Source organism: Carcharhinus amblyrhynchos, chromosome 10 (genome assembly GCF_965287045.1).
Source record: "Carcharhinus amblyrhynchos chromosome 10, sCarAmb.v2.hapA, whole genome shotgun sequence".
Taxonomy (NCBI): Eukaryota; Metazoa; Chordata; class Chondrichthyes; order Carcharhiniformes; family Carcharhinidae; genus Carcharhinus; species Carcharhinus amblyrhynchos.
Genome location: NC_137333.1, coordinates 85545353 through 85564048, shown reverse-complemented (window position 1 = coordinate 85564048; position 18696 = coordinate 85545353). Strand labels below are relative to the sequence as shown.

The following is an 18696-nucleotide window of genomic DNA, read 5'->3' as shown; positions in this document are numbered from 1 at the left end:
GAGAATGTGCAAACTCCACACAGACAGTGACCCAAGCTGGGAATAGAACCCAGGTCGCTGGAGCTGTGAAGCAGCAGTGCTAACCACTGTGCTACCGTGCTGCCCAAGTGACCCAAGCTGGGAATCAAACTCAGGTCCCTGGCTCTATGAGGCAGCCATGCTAACCAATGTGCCACCATGTCACCCTATCGAACGTTGTCTTCAACGTACTCAATGATTGAGATCCAATAGCTCTCTGGGGAAGAGAATTCCAAACATTCACCATCCTCTGATTTAAGAAGTTCTTTCTCATCTTAGTTGTAAATGGCTTACCCCTTTCTCTGTGATCATGTCCCCTGGTTTTAGACAGCACTCTTGGCAGGGGGAACCTCCTTTCTGCATCTACCCTGTCCAGCCCTTTAAGAATTTTGTCAATGAGATTCCCTCTCATTCTTCCATATTCTAGACAATATAGGTCAAGTCATCTTAATTTTCCCCTATAGAATAATACCGTCATCCCAGGAATTAGTCTGGTGAACCTTTGCTGCACTCCCTCCCTGGCAAGCATGAGGTTGTAAAAGACATTATATAACTGCAATTCCTTTCTCTGTTTCTTGAGTTCACCAACAGCAGGTTGCAATGTCCTTGATTTAATATTTCAGCCAAAAGACAATAGATCTGACCGAACAGACCCCCAGCATCACTGCACTGGAACATTAGCTCAGCTAAGATACTCAAGGCCCAAAAGAGCGGGGCTTGAATTCTCAATTTTCTGACCCAGGGACAAGAGAGCAAACAATTAAAATATCTGGAATTAAGAATCTACTGCTCATGATGAAACCATTGTCAATTGTTGGAAAAAACCTATCTGGTTCACTTATGTCCTTTAGGGAAGGAAATCTGCCGTCCTGACTTGGTCTGGCCTACATGTGACTCCCAGAGCCACAGCAATGTGATTGACTCTCAACTGCCTAACAAGTCACTCAATTCAAGGAGAACTTGGGATGGGCAATAAATGCTGGCCAGCCAGCGACGCCCATGTCCCACAAATGAATTTAAAAAACTGAGCAAAGCTCACACAGCACATGAGTGAACACTGACATAGGGGCAGGGGGCAGGGGGGAGAAAGGTTCAAATAGGACCCGTCTGAAACCAGGAAAAACAGATACAGATTCTGAGCAGTAGATGTATAATTCCATCCCATATCACCTTCATTCCACACAGTCTACCTGAGAATGTGGCAGTTTCTGATCATTAATACGCTCAGTATTGGAGTAAGTCAGTGCAGGCATGTCTTTTATGTCGCACCTTGAAACTCGGCCTGTTGACCACTGCTAACGGTTTCCATTCAGAATGAGCTGGTGAATGCTTTTTATTCATCAATGGCCTTGGTGGCTGCTTCAGCTCACATTTAGCTTTATGTACCTTTGGAGCTTGCAAGTAAAGATCACAATAAAAAAAACAAATTAGCAAAGATTAAAAATTCCCTGATGACTGGCATATATCTAGATTATTTACTGTAAATTTTAATACACCAATACCTACTTTCGTAAACAAAAAGCACCAAGGAAAAACTTTCCAAACAAAATCAATCTGGAGAACAGGTTTTCAAAAGATCTATAGCTGCAGATATATTAGTTTACTGTTGAGTAAATGGTGAATTAAATTGTGTTCTAAAAGGACACTATATAATAACTAGCTGCAATGCACAGCAGTGCATAATAATTAGGGCACAGGATGGTGTCAGCAGCTCACCAAAGTTAACGATATTAGGCATGGCAACATTTAAAGGGGTTACTACTAAGTTGAGGTCAGTTGCTCTCCAAAACAGAAAGGTGGCCTATTTTTCTCTCTGTCCTCTTAGCTGTTCGAGAGCAACATTGATAGCGTGGACGTGGGGTAGATGTTTCCATTAGTAGGAGAGTCTAGGATCCTAGGGCATAACTTCAGAGTAGAGGGACAACCCTTTAACACCGAGATGAAGGAGGAATTTCTTCAGCCAGAGGGTGGTGAATCTGTGGAACCTTTTGCTGCAGAAGGCTATGGAGGCCATTGAATCTTTAAGACAGAGATAGATAGGTTCTTGACTGGCAAGGGGATCAAAAGTTACTGACAAAAGGCAGGAGAATGAGGTTGAGAAACTCATCAGCCATGATTGAATGGCAGAGCAGATTAAATGGGCTGAATGGTCTAATTCTGCTTTTATATCTTACATAAAAACATAAGAACTAGGAGCAAGAGTAGGCCATCTGGCCCCTTGAGTCTGCTCTGCCATTCAATAAGATCATGGCTGACTTTTTCATGGACTCAGCTCCACCTACCCGACCCTCACCATAACCCTTAAATCCTCATAATTTCTTATGGCATTACGATAGAAGCCCCAGTAGAGGCCATTTGTTTACTCTGGTGTGTGCATTTTCCAAGAAATCACAGGGAGAAGGGAGAGATAAAGGCTTAGAAATGCTGAAAAATACATGAATGGTCAAGGAAATGTGCTTTTTTTTAATAAATACATTGCAGCTGAAGGTATAATTGAGATCAATTGAGTTTTGCAGCTTTGTTCCTGAAAATTAATGGAAATCAGAGCAGAAGAGATGTAAGATGGGGAGCTGATCTGCTATCATCATCAACTGCTGTACAGGTCAAAGTCACCTCTATTGAATTTTCACTTCATTTAACAGAGACAATAATGGGGCATTTGTTCATTCCTAGAGCTCCCATAATTAACATTAAGATCAGCTTTGTTCTACCTTGTTGTGAGGTGGCTGCTGTAGGTCTTGATGCAGGTGACTTCTTCCTATGAATGACCGTGTGGCTAAATTCTTCCTTTATTAGCTGCAGTTATTTTTAGAAATAGACAAAAAAAGCAAATTTTGTTTATTATCTAGCCAGAAAATATGACCAAAATCATGATGATCAGGAACATAAGGACTAGGAGCAGGAATAGGCCGTCATTCAATAAATCATGGCTGATCTTTTTGTAGACTCAACTCCACTTACCCACTTGCTCACCATAACCCTTAATTCCTTTACTGTTCAAAAATTTATCTATCCTTGCCTTAAAAACATTCAGTGAGCCTCAACTGCTTCACTGGGCAGGGAATTCCACAAACCTTTGCGTGAATAAGTTCCTCCTTAACTCAGTCCTAAAACTGCCCCTCCTCATTTTGAGGCTATGTCCTCTAGTTCTAGTTTCACCCGCCAGTGGAAACAACTTCCCTACTTATCTATTCCCTTTATAACCTTTTATGTTTCTATAAGATCTCCCCTCATTTTTCTGAATTTCAATGAGTATAGCCCCAGTCTACTCAGTTTCTCCTCATAAGCCAACCCTCTCAACTCCGGAGTCAACCTAGTGAATCTACTCTGCACCCCCTCCAGTGCCAGTATATCCTTTCTCAAGTAAGGAGACCAAAACTGTACACTGTACTCCAGATGTGGTCTCACCAGCACCTTATACAGCAGCAACTGTAGCTGGAGGAGGGAACCAAGTGTATGGTGTCGAAATTTGCTGATGACACCAAGATTGGGGGAACGGCAAATTGTGCGGAGGGTGTGGAGAGTCTGCAGAAGGATCTAGATAGGCTGGGCGAATGGGCCAGGAACTGGCAAATGGAATTTAATGTTGGCAAGTGCGAGGTGGTCCACTTTGGTAGGAATAATGGTAGGAAGGATTATTACTTACGTGGAGAAAAACTGCAGCAGGCGACGGTGCAGAAGGACCTCGGGGTCCTTGTGCATGAGTCGCAAAAACCCAGCTTGCAGGTGCAGCAGGTGGTCAGGAAGGCGAATGGGATGCTGGCCTTCATAGCGAGGGGGATTGAATATAAAAGTAGGGAGGTCTTGCTGCGGCTATATAGGGCATTGGTGAGGCCGCAGCTGGAGTACTGTGTGCAGTTTTGGGCGCCGTACTTACGCAAGGATATTTTGGCCTTGGAGGGAGTGCAGAGGAGGTTTACTAGGCTGATGCCGGAGTTGAGGGGGTTGAGCTATGAGGAGAGGCTGAATAAACTAGGCTTGTACTCGTTCGAGTTTAGAAGAATGAGGGGAGATCTCATTGAGACGTATAAGATGATGAATGGGATGGATAGGATAGAGGTGGAAAGACTCTTCCCACTCAGAAAGGACAGTAGGACTAGGGGGCACAGCCTCAAGATAAAGGGGGCGCGGTTTAGAACGGAGTTGAGGAAGAACTTATTCACTCAAAGGGTGGTGAATCTCTGGAATTCTCTGCCCGTTGAAGTGGTGGAGGCTACCTCGCTAAATATTTTTAAGACGCGGGTTGATGGGTTTCTGATAAGAGAGGGGATTAAGGGTTATGGGGAGAGGGCGGGAATGTGGAACTGAGCCACGACAGATCAGCCATGATCTTATTGAATGGCGGGGCAGGCTCGAAGGGCCAGATGGCCTACTCCTGCTCCTATTTCTTATGTTCTTACGTTCTTAACATAACCTCACTGTTTTTAAATCCATCCCCTCTAGCAATGAAGGACAAAATTCTATTTGCCTTCTTAATTACCTGCTGCACCTGCAAACCAACTCCTTGAGATTTCTGCACAGGGACACCCAGGTCTCTCTGCACAGCATCATGCTGCAATTTTTTACCATTTAAATAATAGTCCGTTTTGCTGTTATTCCTACCAAAATGGATGACTTCACATTTACCAACATTGTACTCCATCTGCCAGACTGTTGCCCACTCACTTAGACGATCTAGATCCCTTTGCAGACTTGTAGTGTCCTCTGCACACTTTGCTCTACCACCCATCTTAGTGTCATCTGCGAATTTTGACACACTACACTTGGTCCCCAACTCTAAATCGTCGATGTAAATCGTAAACAATTGCGATCCCAATACTGATCCCTGAGGCACACCACTAGTCACTGATTGCCAACCAGAAAAACACCCGTTTTCCCCCACTCTTTGCTTTCTGTCAGTTAACCAATCTTCTCTCCACGCTAATACATTACCCGTAACACTGTACACCTTTATCTTATATAGTAGTCTTTGGTGTGGCATCTTGTCAAATGCCTTCTGGAAATCCAGATACACCACATCCACAAATTCTCAGTTGTAATGTTCTCAAAGAACAAAATTTCACTCACTATGATATTATTTCTATTTTACTGGGGTGATGGCCTAGTGGTATTGTCACAAGACTATTAATCCAGAAACTCAGCTAATGTTCTGGGTACCCCACGTTCGAATCTGCCATAGCAGATGGTAGAATTTGAATTCAATAAAAAAATCTGGAATTAAAAATCTACTGATGATCATGAACCCATTGCTAATTGTTGGAAAATCTCATCTGATTCACTAATGTCCTTCAGGGAAGGAAATCTGACGTCCTTACCTGGCCTGGCCTACATGTGACTCCAGATCCAGAGCAACGTGATTGACTCTCAACTGCCCTCTGAACAAGGGCAACTAGGGATGGGCAATAAATGCTGTTCTGCCAGCAATGCCCATGTCCCACAAATGAATAAAATATTCCTCTCACAAGAAGCATTTTATGACAAAGCCTTTCAATTTTTACAGCAAGTTCTGCTCTGAAATCAATTATTGAGGAGATGAGTATAGGAACACTTGGCCATATGATTAATATATCTTCCAAGAAAATACGATGTATGCTATCTCACTTCATGTGGATAACATCATTCACTTAATAAAGTAAGATTAAATTTTAAATTAGATTAAACTTAACACTGAAATGAATTTATACACCAAATAAAATTTAAAATATTAAAAATATACCTCAGGGCTTAGGTATTTTCTAATACGCTTTTCCAAGAACTTCTTTTTCAAAATGGAATTGATAGAAGGCCGATCACGAGGGTTCACTTTGAACAACTGGGCCAATAAGATCCTCAAGTCATAGGTGTATCTGGGGCTTATTGGAGCATAGCGACCTTTACAGATCCTCACCACTAAGTGATGCAAATTATTGCCTTCAAACTGGAATAAAAAACAGTTACTGAAATCATTCTCAGAATAAAGTGATAAAGGGGCAAATAACACCAATTTCCCAAGTTTGTTTGAAGTATTATTTACTTTCCTTCTTAAATCAAGTCTACTTTTAGTCCATCTTACATCTCCATGGGAGGTGGTGGCGTAGTGGCATTGCCATTAGACTAGCAATTCAGAGAGCCAGGATAATGCTCTGAGGGTGGGATTCGAATCCCACCATAGCCAATGGTGACAATAAAAGTCTAATGATCGCCACTAAACCATTGTTGACTGTGGTAAAAACCCATCTGGTTCACCAGGGCACCCTACATGTGACTCCAGATCCACAACAATATGGGTGTCTGTAAAATGGACTAATTCAAGGGCAATTAGGAATGGGCAACAAAATGCTGGCTAAGCCAGTGACATCCCTGAACCAATAAACAAATGGCTAAAAACCACAATGAATGAAGGAAAAAGGAAGAGCTGAATTTTCCAAGCTGTTTGGAGATGAGGGTAGAGGGTTGGCAATTAGGTGGGATAAAGCATGGCGAAGGAAGCCAGCCCCAGGAAGCTCAGCAGTTTGTCTGCACGCCGAGTGGATAATGGTCCAATTGACAACCACTTCCCACCCATGCAGTCATTTGAGACGCCATCTCCTTAGTACTAGAGATCTCCATTAGAACTTTTTATTGGGCTGCAGCTCTTGGGAAAGGGCCATGGAGGCCTCCTAACTGACTGCACCAACTGCCCTCGGGAGCAGGGTCTCCTCCCATCTTCGGCCCCGGGGCAATAGGACTTCCAGTTTGTCTGAGAAATTAAACCCTAGGGTTTTCGTGCGAATAAACATACCAACAACAGAGTAGAACCTAGCGGCCTAGGGCTAAGAAAGCTCAGCTCCATATTTTCCAGTATTTTCTAGTACAGAATTTGAGCTAAGAGCTGTGAGATCCAACTCAGGCTTTTTTAAATCCATTCACATGATGTGGGTATAGTCTGCATTGTTGAGTTTTGTTTTATTTGTTTCTGGGTTTAAAGATGCCAGTGGCAAGGCCAACATAAATACTCAGTCCTTAATTACCCTGAGAAGGTGGTGGTGAGTCACCTCCTTGAATCACTGCACTCCATGTGGGGAAAGTACTCCCACAGTGCCACTACAAATAGAATTCCAGGATTTTGATCCAGCAATGAGGGCGGCACGGTGGCACGGTGGTTAGAACTGCTGTCTCACAGCACCAGGGTCCCAGATTTGATTCCTGGCTTGGGTCACTGTCTGCGCGGTGTTTGCACATTCTCCCCATGTCTGCGTGGGTTTCCTCCAGGTGCTCTGGTTTCCTCTCACAGTCTGAAAAACGTGCAGGTTAGATGCATTGGCCGTGCTAAATTCTACCCAAACAGGCGCCGGAGTGTGACGACTAGGGCATTTTCACAGTAACTTCATTGCAGTGTTAATGTAAGCCTATTTTGTGACTAATAAATAAACTTTAACTTTGAAAGAATGCCAAATATTTTCAAATCAGGATGGGTTTGGGAGTTGGGAGGGGTGTTGCAGGTGGTTCTGTTCTCCTGCTCCTGATGCTCTTGTTCTTCTAGGGGCTAGAATTTGCAAGTGTGGGAGGAGTTTTTGAAGAAGTCTACATGAGCTGCTGAAATACATCTTGTAGATGGTACACAATACTGCCATAGTGCACCAGTGGTGGAGGAAGTGAATGTTTAAGGTGGTAGATAAGGTGTTCCAGTGGGCTGCCTTGTGCCAAGCTTCATGAGTGTTGTTGGAGCTGCATTTATTCAGCCAGGTGGACAGTATTCCATCACACTCCTGGTTGTACCTTTAGGTGGCAGAAAGACTTTGGATGGTGAGAAAGTGAGTCACTCATCCAACCTCTGACTTACTTTTGTAGCCACATTACTTATAGGGCTGGAATAATTAAGTTCTGGTCAATGGTGACTCCAGGTTAATGTTGATTGTGTGTTTAGCAATGGTTATGTTATTCAAAGTCAAAGAGAGATGGTTACATTTTCTTTGCCTGGCACCATGAATATTATTGCCACTAACCAGCTCAAGTTTGGTGTTGTCCAAGTCTTACATAGAAACCCAACAGGAGGCCATTTGGCCCATCGAGTCTGCACTGACCACAATCCCATCCAGGCCCTATCCCCGTAGCCTCACTTCTTTACCTTGCTAGTCCCCTTGACACTAAGGAGCAATTTATTCTGGCCAATCATCTTAACTCACACGTCTGGACTGTGGGAGCAAACCGGAGCACCTGGAGGAAGCCCACACAGGCACAAGGAGAAGGTGCAAACAGACAGTGACCCAAGCCGGGAATTGAACTCGGGTCCCTGGTGTGATGAGGCAGCAGTGCTAACCACTGTGCCACTGTGCCAATGATTGCTGCACATTAGAACATACAATTGCTTCAGAATTGAGGAACTGTGAATGGATGAACACCATGAAATCATCAGTGGACATCCCCATTTCCGACTTCATATTGGAGTGAGGTCATTGATGAAGCAACTCAAAATGGTCATGCCTAGATCACTGCCCTGAGAAACAACGATATCCTAGGGCTGCAAACGATTGGCCTACAACAACCACAACCATCATCCTTTGTGCTGGGTCTGACTCTTAGTGGAGAGTTTTCCCTGTGATTCCCATTGATGTCAGTTTTATAGAGAATCCCTGATGCTACATTCATTCAAATGCTACCTTGTTGTTTACCTTTGGAATTTAGCTTTTTTTGCCCATGTCTAGACCAAAGCTGTACTGAGGTTTGGAGCTCAGTGGTCTGGCAGAAACCATAGTGAGCACCATTGAACGGGGTAATGCTCCGCAAGTGTTGTTTGATTGCAGTGTCAATGACACCTTCTGTCAATTTGCTGATAATTGAGCGCAGACTGATGGGATGATATTGAGCCAGATTGCACTTGTCCTGATCTTTGCGGAGGGGACAGGCCTGGTAAAACTGCTAGTATTATAGCTGTATTAGAACAGCTTGGTTAAAAGTGTGGTTAGATTTGGTGCAAAAGTCTTCCTCATTACAGCCAGGATGTTGTCACTGCCCATAACCTATCCACTGCACTCTGCCATTTAGAGTCAAACAGGCCCTTCAGCTTAACTTGTCCATGCTGCCCATTTTTTCAACCATTAAGGTAGTCCCAATTGCCCACATTTGGCCCCTATCTCTCTATACCCATCTTACCTATGTAACCATCTAAATACTTTTTAAAAGACAAAATTGCACTCGTTCTCTACTACTGCCTCTGGCAGCTCGTTCCAGACACTCACCATCTTCTGTGTGAAAAAATTGCTCCTCTGGACCCTTCTGTATCTCTCCCCACTCACCTTAAACCTAAGCCCTCTAGTTTTAGACTCCCCTACCTTTGGGAAAAGATATTGACTATCTAGCTGATCTGGGCCCTTATTATTTGATAGACCTGTATAAGATCAGCCCTAAGTCTCCTACACTGCAGGGAAAACAGTCCCAGTCTATCCAACCTCTGCTTATAATTCAAACCATTAAATCCCAGTAACTTTCTAGTAAATCTTTTCTGCACTCTTTCTAATTTAACAATATCCTTTATATACTAGGGTGACCAGATATCTTGTCCAAAGCAAACATATATAAAACTATCAGACTGTTTCAGCCTCACATATTTGCTTCTAGAATGTCAATTGCTTGTTGTGCAGGTTAGGAAGCAAATCAGTTTTAAACTGCAAAGTATTGCAATCATGCTGATAACATCATACAAATAGTATACATTAGGGCAGGCTAAGCCATTGTGTAGTAAGTCAAGGCACACATTAGAGCTAGGTTCATCATTGCAAATCTGTGACCTTATCCAGTACATGATGCACAAATAGGTAAATGTAAAAGATTAGATAAGTGGTAGAAAGATAACACTCTGGTTAAGTCAATGTCTGGAGCATCTTTGCATCAGCACGTATGCTGTGCTTGATACAATGTGGGGCGAACATCTGTGGGGTTCCCCAGTTCAGTTGCCAAAACTATTTATACTGTTTTTCAAGGTTTACATAACTTTTCCAAAGTTACGCAGAAATATCAAAGAACTTGTGCAGAAATTCACTCTGAAGCATATAAACTTGTAAATATGCTGTATATCTGTAAACAATGGTACCCCAAACATCAGAGGATGTCCAATTATATGTCACTTGTACAATCTGGGTAAAGTGAAACTATCTGAAGTAGTTGCCTTGTCAAAGATAGGAGAGCATCACATGAGTATGTCCAGATACATTGCATAAATTTGCATATATCAATACACATATGCTTGAATTTATGGTGTTTGCTTGTGTTCTTGTACACTAAGTTGCTCTTAAGTTACATCTGACAATTACTATACTTACTGGATGATTCAGAGTGGCTAACTCATATAGGACACATCCAAGAGACCAAATATCACTAAAAAACAACAAAAATGATTACATGTATAATGAAGGCAAGAGTTTAAATATACAAAAGAAAATTTGAGGCAAAAATAGTTGTGATTCGATCCACATCCTTGAAGTTTCAGCATAGTTATCAATTATTACAAAGATTCTCACACAACTTGACTTACATACTTTGAATCAAAATTTCCTTTTTCTAATTCAGAAATGAGTTATCAGGACTTCCTGAATTATGACTATCTGATCGTTTACATTTCGATGTCAGATGTGTACAATAAGACACAATATTATTTGAGTTACTTCTCTCTCCAGCCTATAATTGATAAAACTTCCAAAACTGCATAGCCACTTAAACTGCTACTATTTTTAAAATCTTGACTGACTAGGTTTAAGAGAATGAGAACCAAACAAAATTCGACAACAAAATGCAGTTTTCATTACAGAGTGCTACATAAATGTAAATTGTTGTTGATAATACCGTTCTCACTTACGTTTTGTTATTGTACGGTTGATTCGCACATATCTCAGGGGATAAATAGTACGGTGTGCCTATACGTGTATCTGCTAACTCCATGGTACTGGAAAAAAGAGTAGAATTGAAAAGATCAAAAGTAAAAAAAAGATACAAAATAATCAACGTAACATCTTTTCAAACTATTTTGAGCTCCGATTTGCATTTTAACATAAAACCACATGCCTCTTCAGAGTAAAGTGTGAAAGTGGTTGATGATTTACAGTGACAGAGTGGTCAGCACTGCTGCTTCACAGTGCTATGAACCTGGATTCAATTCCCAGCCTGGGTCACTGTCTGTGCGGAGTCTGCACATTCCCACCGTGTCTGTTTCCTCCGAGTGCTCTGGTTTCCTCCCATAGTCCGAAAGTCACTTCAGTACAGTGTTAATGTAAGCCTGCTTGTGACATGGATAAATTAGCTTAAATAATTTAACTGCTTGAAAAATATACAGTATTTTTGAATAATAACAAGCCGCTAGCTTGTTATGTAAGTTTGCATCAGTTTCTGTGAGTAAGCTCTTAAGAACATACCCATTATACAATCATGTGAGCCATTCAAAGCTCATTGGAAAGCTGATTGAGGAAACAAAGAAAGATTGGTGAGATTTAGGATGGAAGTTCATATTTGAAGCTGATGGGTCAGTAGTTTGGGAGGGGACAGGCAGGGTGAGGGAGGAGCACATCTACTGACCAGAAAACTGGTCCTTCCCATGGCCATGTTAGAGAGGCCTGATGGGACTTAGCCCCAAACAGGCATCTACCTGAACAACAATAGGCCTGCCCATCAAATCACCCAGTCCAGGGTGGAAATCCCACCCTTAATCAAAGGCTGACAAATCTCCAGTACTGGCAATGTCACCGGGAGTCAGAGCCACTGCTGGTAATGTAAAGAACAAAGAAAATTACAGCACAGGAACAGGCCCTTTAGTCCTCCAACCCTGCACCGACCATGCTGCCCGACTGAACTAAAACCCCCTACCCTTCTGGGACCATATTCCTCTATTCCCATCCTATTCATGTATTTGTCCAGATGCCCCTTAAAAGTTACTATATCTAGACCTTTCCCAGGACTCAATGCTAGAGTGGTGGGAAAAAGAAAAACGGGATGGAGAACCCAGAGAGGGGATTGCTGGCAAGGTCGGGGCTTTGTGTTTGAGGGGAATGGTGGAACTGGTGGAGGTTCACGCCATGAGGGAAGCAGTGGGTGGTGCAAAAGGGTGGAAAACTCTTGTGCAGATTCCCAGGTCCCATTGGAGGCACCATTCTTCTCCATAATGCTCCACTTGACCCCTCAATCCTGGCCTCCCAGTGTCCCTCGTTGAGATCCCCAGTTCCTCACTCACCTGGGCCCCAATATAGATGGAACTGCCTGTAGTTTGAGCAGTGATCACCACTCCCAAGTGACGTTGCTGGGGGTTACAGAGTTGTCGACCATCCCATTAGCCACCAGCTGCCTTAGACGAGACTTCCTCCCAGGAAAAGGATGCAAATCTCACCTCAAAGCTTTGAACACCACTCTCAGAACTAAATTGCTGTGGGACAATCTTTGGGTTAATGAACGAGCTCCCCTGACATTATACAGGGGGGCTAGGGAGCACTGCACCCTGTAAAATCTAGCCCAATATTTACAGAAACTGTGCATGATATTTTTGTACAATTAATTTTCCAGCAGTGATTTTATCTGGTTAGATAGTGACAAATTAAAATTAGAACATTTGGGAATAATAATACAGGTTACTGGAATTTGCAAAAGAACATCCTAAAATGTAGCTAGGCAACAAGTAAAAATGAATGTCTGTAGCTTAGCAATATTTTCTTGTTATTAAAAATTATGATGCATGAAGAGCTTATTATGAGCCACTTGTTTTAAGAGCACAAAATTGAATCCCTGTTTTACCGACCGTGGGTGGAATTTAATGAACACACCAGGGTTATTGCCCACTGGTTAGAGAACAAGTGATAATTCATGTTGCCTCTTCTAGGAGACATGATGCTTTTCTGAGCTAATCAGGACCTTCCCTGGATGGCGTCCAGCCTCCCACTCAACTAAGGCCTCAGTTAGGTGGAAATCCTACCTCTGAGAGCTGGCAGCTCCAGTGCTGACAGTGCCATCGGGAACAATGGCCACTGCCGGTATTACACTCAGGTCCGCAGGAAAGGTCAGCCACTGATTCCCAGACAGGTCAGCATGGGAGTTGCGAGAAGGAAGTTGCTGGCCAGGACTGGGCTAGGGGAGGGTGGGGAGGGTAGGGTTGGTTGTCAGCAAGAGCATGGGGCGGCTTCCTATGTGGCTCCCCAATGCCCCAGTCTCAGCGAGAGAGCCCATCCATAGCAAGGTATGCCACTGGCAAAAGGAACTGCAGGGTGGTCTCCCCAGTTGGCGAGTTGCCTGCCCACCACTGGCTGGATGGACCCATTAAGTGAACTTAAATGGCTATGTGGGGATTTCAATTCCACCCTCCCCATCTGGGGCTTGATCGAGGGATGGCGGGGGAGGGGGAATTCAAAATAGCTGCAGGATCCTCTCTTCACACCCTACTGCCCATTCAAATGCCCACCCCACCCCAGCGGGTCAGGGGGCAGGGTGGGTGTTGGTGGTATGAAATTCCAGCAATTCATTCTGGAAGTTAAGCCAGACTTAAAGCGGAAAAACTCACCTGAGATGGAAATGAAAATAGTGTACTTGTAAAGTTATTTACAGAATCAGCTTCTGCCATTTTTTCACATTGTGTTCCAGATCCTGACAGCTCCCCAGCTCTCCTCTGGATCTTCTACCAATGATAATTTCTGCTACTGATCTACTCAGTGCAGAGAATAGACTCGTAAATCAAAACATCAAATCCATCCTGAAAATCTCTCATGTTGCCAAAGAGGCATGAAACAGGCTCTTCAGCCCAACTTGTCCAGGCCATCCTTTTTTTTAAATCCTGAAGCTAGTCCCACTTGTCTGCTTTTGGCCCATATCCCTCTATACCCACCTTACCCATGTAACTGTCTTAACGTTTTTTTAAAAGACAAAATCGTACCCGCCTCTACTACTACCTCTGGCAGCTTGTTCCAGACACTCACCAGCCTCTGTGTGAAAAAATTGCCCCTCTGGACCTCCTGGGTCATCTCTTAATCTTTTCTGTCTCCAGGAATAATCATAACTTTGCCAAACTCTATCAGTTCAATAAAATAATGCACCCTTTCTATCTTTGCGGTAGAAAGCATTAAAGCTGGTGCTTTAGTAGTTTTAATTAATGGAAACTTACTTGTTCAACATGCGAGCTATTCCAAAATCTCCAAGTTTTACAGACACTCCTTTATTACAAAGAAAAATGTTCTGCAGATAAAAATATATTTTATTTTACTCACAATGCTACACATAAGTTCCCATGACAACCACTGTTCCTTTTGTTAATGGTTTCAGTGTTTGGAGCTATTGTTTAATTCTATTTCGTTTAATGCAGACATCTATAAAATTATTTAACAAGCATACATAATATTTATATGCAAGCCAATTCATCCATATTAGTATAAAGAAAGGAACATAAACTGCAGCTCGGTTCATTGGAATTCCATGAATTGGTGTTGCCAAGAGACATTGATCAGAGGTTAGACTTTCTACTAAAAGGAGGAATGAAAAGTCAGACAAACAACCCCTTGGATCATTTTGTGGCACAGTAGTTAGCACTACTGCTGCACAGCAATAGGCACCTGGGTTCGATTCCTGGATTGGGTCACTCTCTGTGCGGAGTTTGCACATTCTCCATGTGTCTGTGTGGGTTTCCTCTGGGTGCTCCGGTTTCCTCCCACAGTCAGAAAGGCATGCATTGACCATGTTAAATTCTACCTCAGTATACCCAAACAGGCGCTGGAGTGTTGCGACTAGGGGATTTTCACAATAACTTCACTGCAGTGTTAATGTAAGCCTACTTGTAAGAACATAAGAACATAAGAAATAGGAGCAGGAGTAGGCCAACTGGCCCTTCGAGCCTGCCCCGCCATTTAATAAGATTATGGCTGATATGTCATGGCTCAGTTCCACATTCCCGCCCTCTCCCCATAACCCTTAATCCCCTCGCTTATCAAAAACCCATCAACCCCCGTCTTAAAAATATTTAGCGAGGCAGCCTCCACCACTTCAACGGGCAGAGAATTCCAGAGGTTCACCGCCCTTTGAGTGAAGAAGTTCCTCCTCAACTCCGTTCTAAACCGCCCCCCTTTATCTTGAGGCTGTGCCCCCTAGTCCTACTGTCCTTTCTGAGCGGGAAGAGTCTCTCCACCTCTATCCTATCCATCCCACTCATCATCTTATACGTCTCAATGAGATCTCCCCTCATTCTTCTAAACTCTAACGAGTACAAGCCTAGTTTATTCAGCCTCTCCTCATAGCTCAACCCCCTCAACTCCGGCATCAGCCTAGTAAACCTCCTCTGCACTCCCTCCAAGGCCAAAAAATAAACTTTACTTTTACTTTTCTTGCAGGCTTACTGGTGATGAATTGCAATGGCAAGGAGGTCGGTTTTCACAGCAGGAAGGAGTTACGAGGGCAAGAAAATTGTGTAAGGACTAAAGGTAAACTCAATCATCGAAACATCATAAAGAAAGATGCTAAAAGAGCTGAGAAACAAAGGAGCAAATGGCCGACAAAATGTCACAGCTAGCAACCTGCTGTAGCTTATGGCAGAAGAAGCCATCATGCTTGATCCTATCCTCTAACCTCAACACTCACTCCAGGTCCACTTGCCTCAAAATATGCACAATTATCTGCATATAATCAGACTCCCTCAGTGCAAAGTGTACGGTGTATAATATTTTAATCAAGTAAATCTATGGGCTAAAAGAAGCAGAGCAACAACAAAAAAAATCAGAATAATAGAAAAACATAAAATGACAGTGGGCAGCGAAGTGACCAAGTGGTTAGCACTGCTGCCTCAGAGTGCCAGGGATGCAAGTTCATATCAATCCTTGGGTGATTGTCTGTGTAGAGTTTGCACATTCCTCCTGTGTCTGTGTGGGTTTCCTCCCACAGTCCAAAGATGTGCAGGTTAGATTGATTGGCCATGCTAAATTGACTCTAGTGTCAAAGGGACTAGCCAGGTAAATACTTGGGATTATGGGAATAGGGCCTGGGTGGGATTGTGGTCAGTACAGACTTGATGGGCCAAATGGTTTCCTTCTGCACTGTAGGGATTCTATGATATGATTCTATGACAGAAAATTTGAGCTTCAATAACAATGAGCAGGACACGGTAAGTCGGAACAAAAAGGTTAGAGGGCAGAATCTTACGGCTGTTCACGCTGATGGGATTTTCTGGTCCCACTGCAGTGAACGGAGATTTGGCTGGGTGTCAAACTTTCTGTCTTCATTGCAGCGACAACGGGGAATGAATGGCTAGAAAGATCACGCCCATAGTATTAAACCAGTATTAAACCTGTGTAAAGGGACCATAAACCATTCGCAGAAGAAGAGAAAGAGTGACCAGAATACGCAGGAGCTCACAAAAGATTATCATGAGTATTGCTGAAAAATAAGACATGTAGGTCAAAATCTTCCAGCCTCGTACTTGGTGCTGCTGAAACATCAAACTTTCCATTCTCGCTCGCAATAGATTCTGCCATGGACAATACTGGAGAATCCCACCCACGTTGCTGAAGCTTTTCAACTTGCAGTCAATTCATAAGAATTCCAAATATAAAGGCAACAACAATTTATACTGCACGGGAGGAAAGAGCTGATTGATTGGCAAGTGTAACCTGATTCGTACATAAGAACATAAGAAATAGGAGCAGGAGTAGGCCATCTAGCCCTTCGAGCCTGCCCCGCCATTCAATAAGATCATGGCTGATCTGTCGTGGCTCAGTTCCACATTCCCGCCCTCTCCCCATAACCCTTAATCCCCTCTCTTATCAAAAACCCATCAACCCGCGTCTTAAAAATATTTAGCGAGGTAGCCTCCACCACTTCAACGGGCAGAGAATTCCAGAGATTCACCAGCCTTTGAGTGAAGAAGTTCCTCCTCAACTCCGTTCTAAACCGCGCCCCCTTTATCTTGAGGCTGTGTCCCCTAGTCCTATTATCCTTTCTGAGCGGGAAGAGTCTCTCCACCTCTATCCTATCCATCCCATTCATCATCTTATACGTCTCAATGAGATCTCCCCTCATTCTTCTAAACTCTAACGAGTACAAGCCTAGTTTATTCAGCCTCTCCTCATAGCTCAATCCCCTCAACTCCGGCATCAGCCTAGTAAACCTCCTCTGCACTCCCTCCAAGGCCAAAATATCCTTGCATAAGTATGGCGCCCAAAACTGCACACAGTACTCCAGCTGCGGCCTCACCAATGCCCTATACAGCCGTAGCAAGACCTCCCTACTTTTATATTCAATCCCCCTCGCTATGAAGGCCAGCATCCCATTCGCCTTCCTGACCACCTGCTGCACCTGCAAGCTGGGTTTTTGCGACTCATGCACAAGGACCCCGAGGTCCCTCTGCACCGTCGCCTGCTGTAGTTTTTCGCCACGTAAGTGATAATCCTTCCTACCATTATTCCTACCAAAGTGGACCACCTCGCACTTGCCAACATTAAATTCCATTTGCCATTTCCTGGCCCATTTGCCCAGCCTATCTAGATCCTTCTGCAGACTCTCCACACCCTCCGCACAATTTGCCTTTCCTCCAATCTTGGTGTCATCAGCAAATTTCGACACCCTACACTCGGTTCCCTCCTCCAGATCATCTATATAAATGGTAAATAGCTGAGGCCCCAGCACCGACCCCTGAGGCACTCCACTAGTCACCATCCGCCAATCCGAATAGCACCCATTGACCCCCACTCTCTGCCTCCTATTTGACAACCAGTCCTCTATCCACACTAACACCCTACCCCCAACTCCATGTCCCCTGACCTTCTGCAATAACCTCCTGTGAGGTACCTTGTCAAATGCCTTCTGAAAATCAAGAAAGACCACATCCACCGGCTCTCCTCTATCCACCACCCTAGACACATCCTCATAGAACTCCAGTAAATTTGTCAGACACGACTTCCCTTTAACGAAACCGTGCTGCGTCTGCTCTATCAAGCAATTCCTCTCAAGATGCCTTGCTATTTCCTCCTTGATGACGGATTCTAACATTTTACCTACAACAGACATTAAACTAACCGGCCTATAATTCCCTGCCTTTTGCCTGGCACCCTTCTTAAACAACGGCGTAACATTAGCCACTTTCCAATCTTCCAGCACTTCCCCGGAATCCAGCGACGTCTGGAAAATAACCACCAAGGCATCCACTATCACCTCCGCCATTTCTTTCAGGACCCTTGGATGCATTCCATCCGGTCCTGGCGACTTATCCACAATCAGTCCCTTTAGTCTGTTGAGCACCTCCTCTCTAGTAACAGTAATGTCATTAAGACCCTCCAGTCCTACCACCTTTCCATCTCTAACACCCGGCAAATTATTCACGTCTTCCTCCGTGAAGACAGAAACAAAAAAGTTATTCAGGACCTCAGCCATATCCCCATCCCCTACCACTAAGGCCCCCTTCTCATTCTCTAAGGGACCAACGTTCACCCTAGCCAGCCTCTTCCTTTTTATATATTTATAAAAACTCTTGCTTTCCTTTTTTATATTAAGTGCAAGCCCAGCTTCATAGTTTCTCCTACCCTTCTTTATCATCCTCTTTGTCAATCTTTGTTGACATTTAAACCTTTCCCAATCCTCTTCTCGCCCACTACTCTTTGCTATTCTAAACGCCTCCGCTTTTAGTTTAACACTTTCCTTCACCTCCTTCGTTACCCACGGCTTATTACCTCTTCTCCTACTGTCCTTTTTGACCATCGGAATAGCAAGAATTTAGAA

The 18696-nt window shown here is 43.6% G+C and overlaps 1 protein-coding gene across 1 annotated transcript in view; it reads right to left on the bottom strand.

Moving 5' to 3' along the window:
• Positions 1 to 18696, bottom strand: part of nek5 (NIMA related kinase 5) — a 53846-nt gene that overhangs the window by 21971 nt on the left and 13179 nt on the right. The window contains exons 6-11 of the mRNA XM_080197518.1: positions 14105 to 14175; positions 10829 to 10915; positions 10296 to 10350; positions 5735 to 5935; positions 2730 to 2814; positions 1288 to 1412 (exon numbers count right to left, since the gene is read on the bottom strand). Coding sequence (XP_080053644.1) covers positions 1288 to 1412; positions 2730 to 2814; positions 5735 to 5935; positions 10296 to 10350; positions 10829 to 10915; positions 14105 to 14175 — 624 coding nt within the window. The remainder of the gene's footprint in view (positions 1 to 1287; positions 1413 to 2729; positions 2815 to 5734; positions 5936 to 10295; positions 10351 to 10828; positions 10916 to 14104; positions 14176 to 18696) is intronic.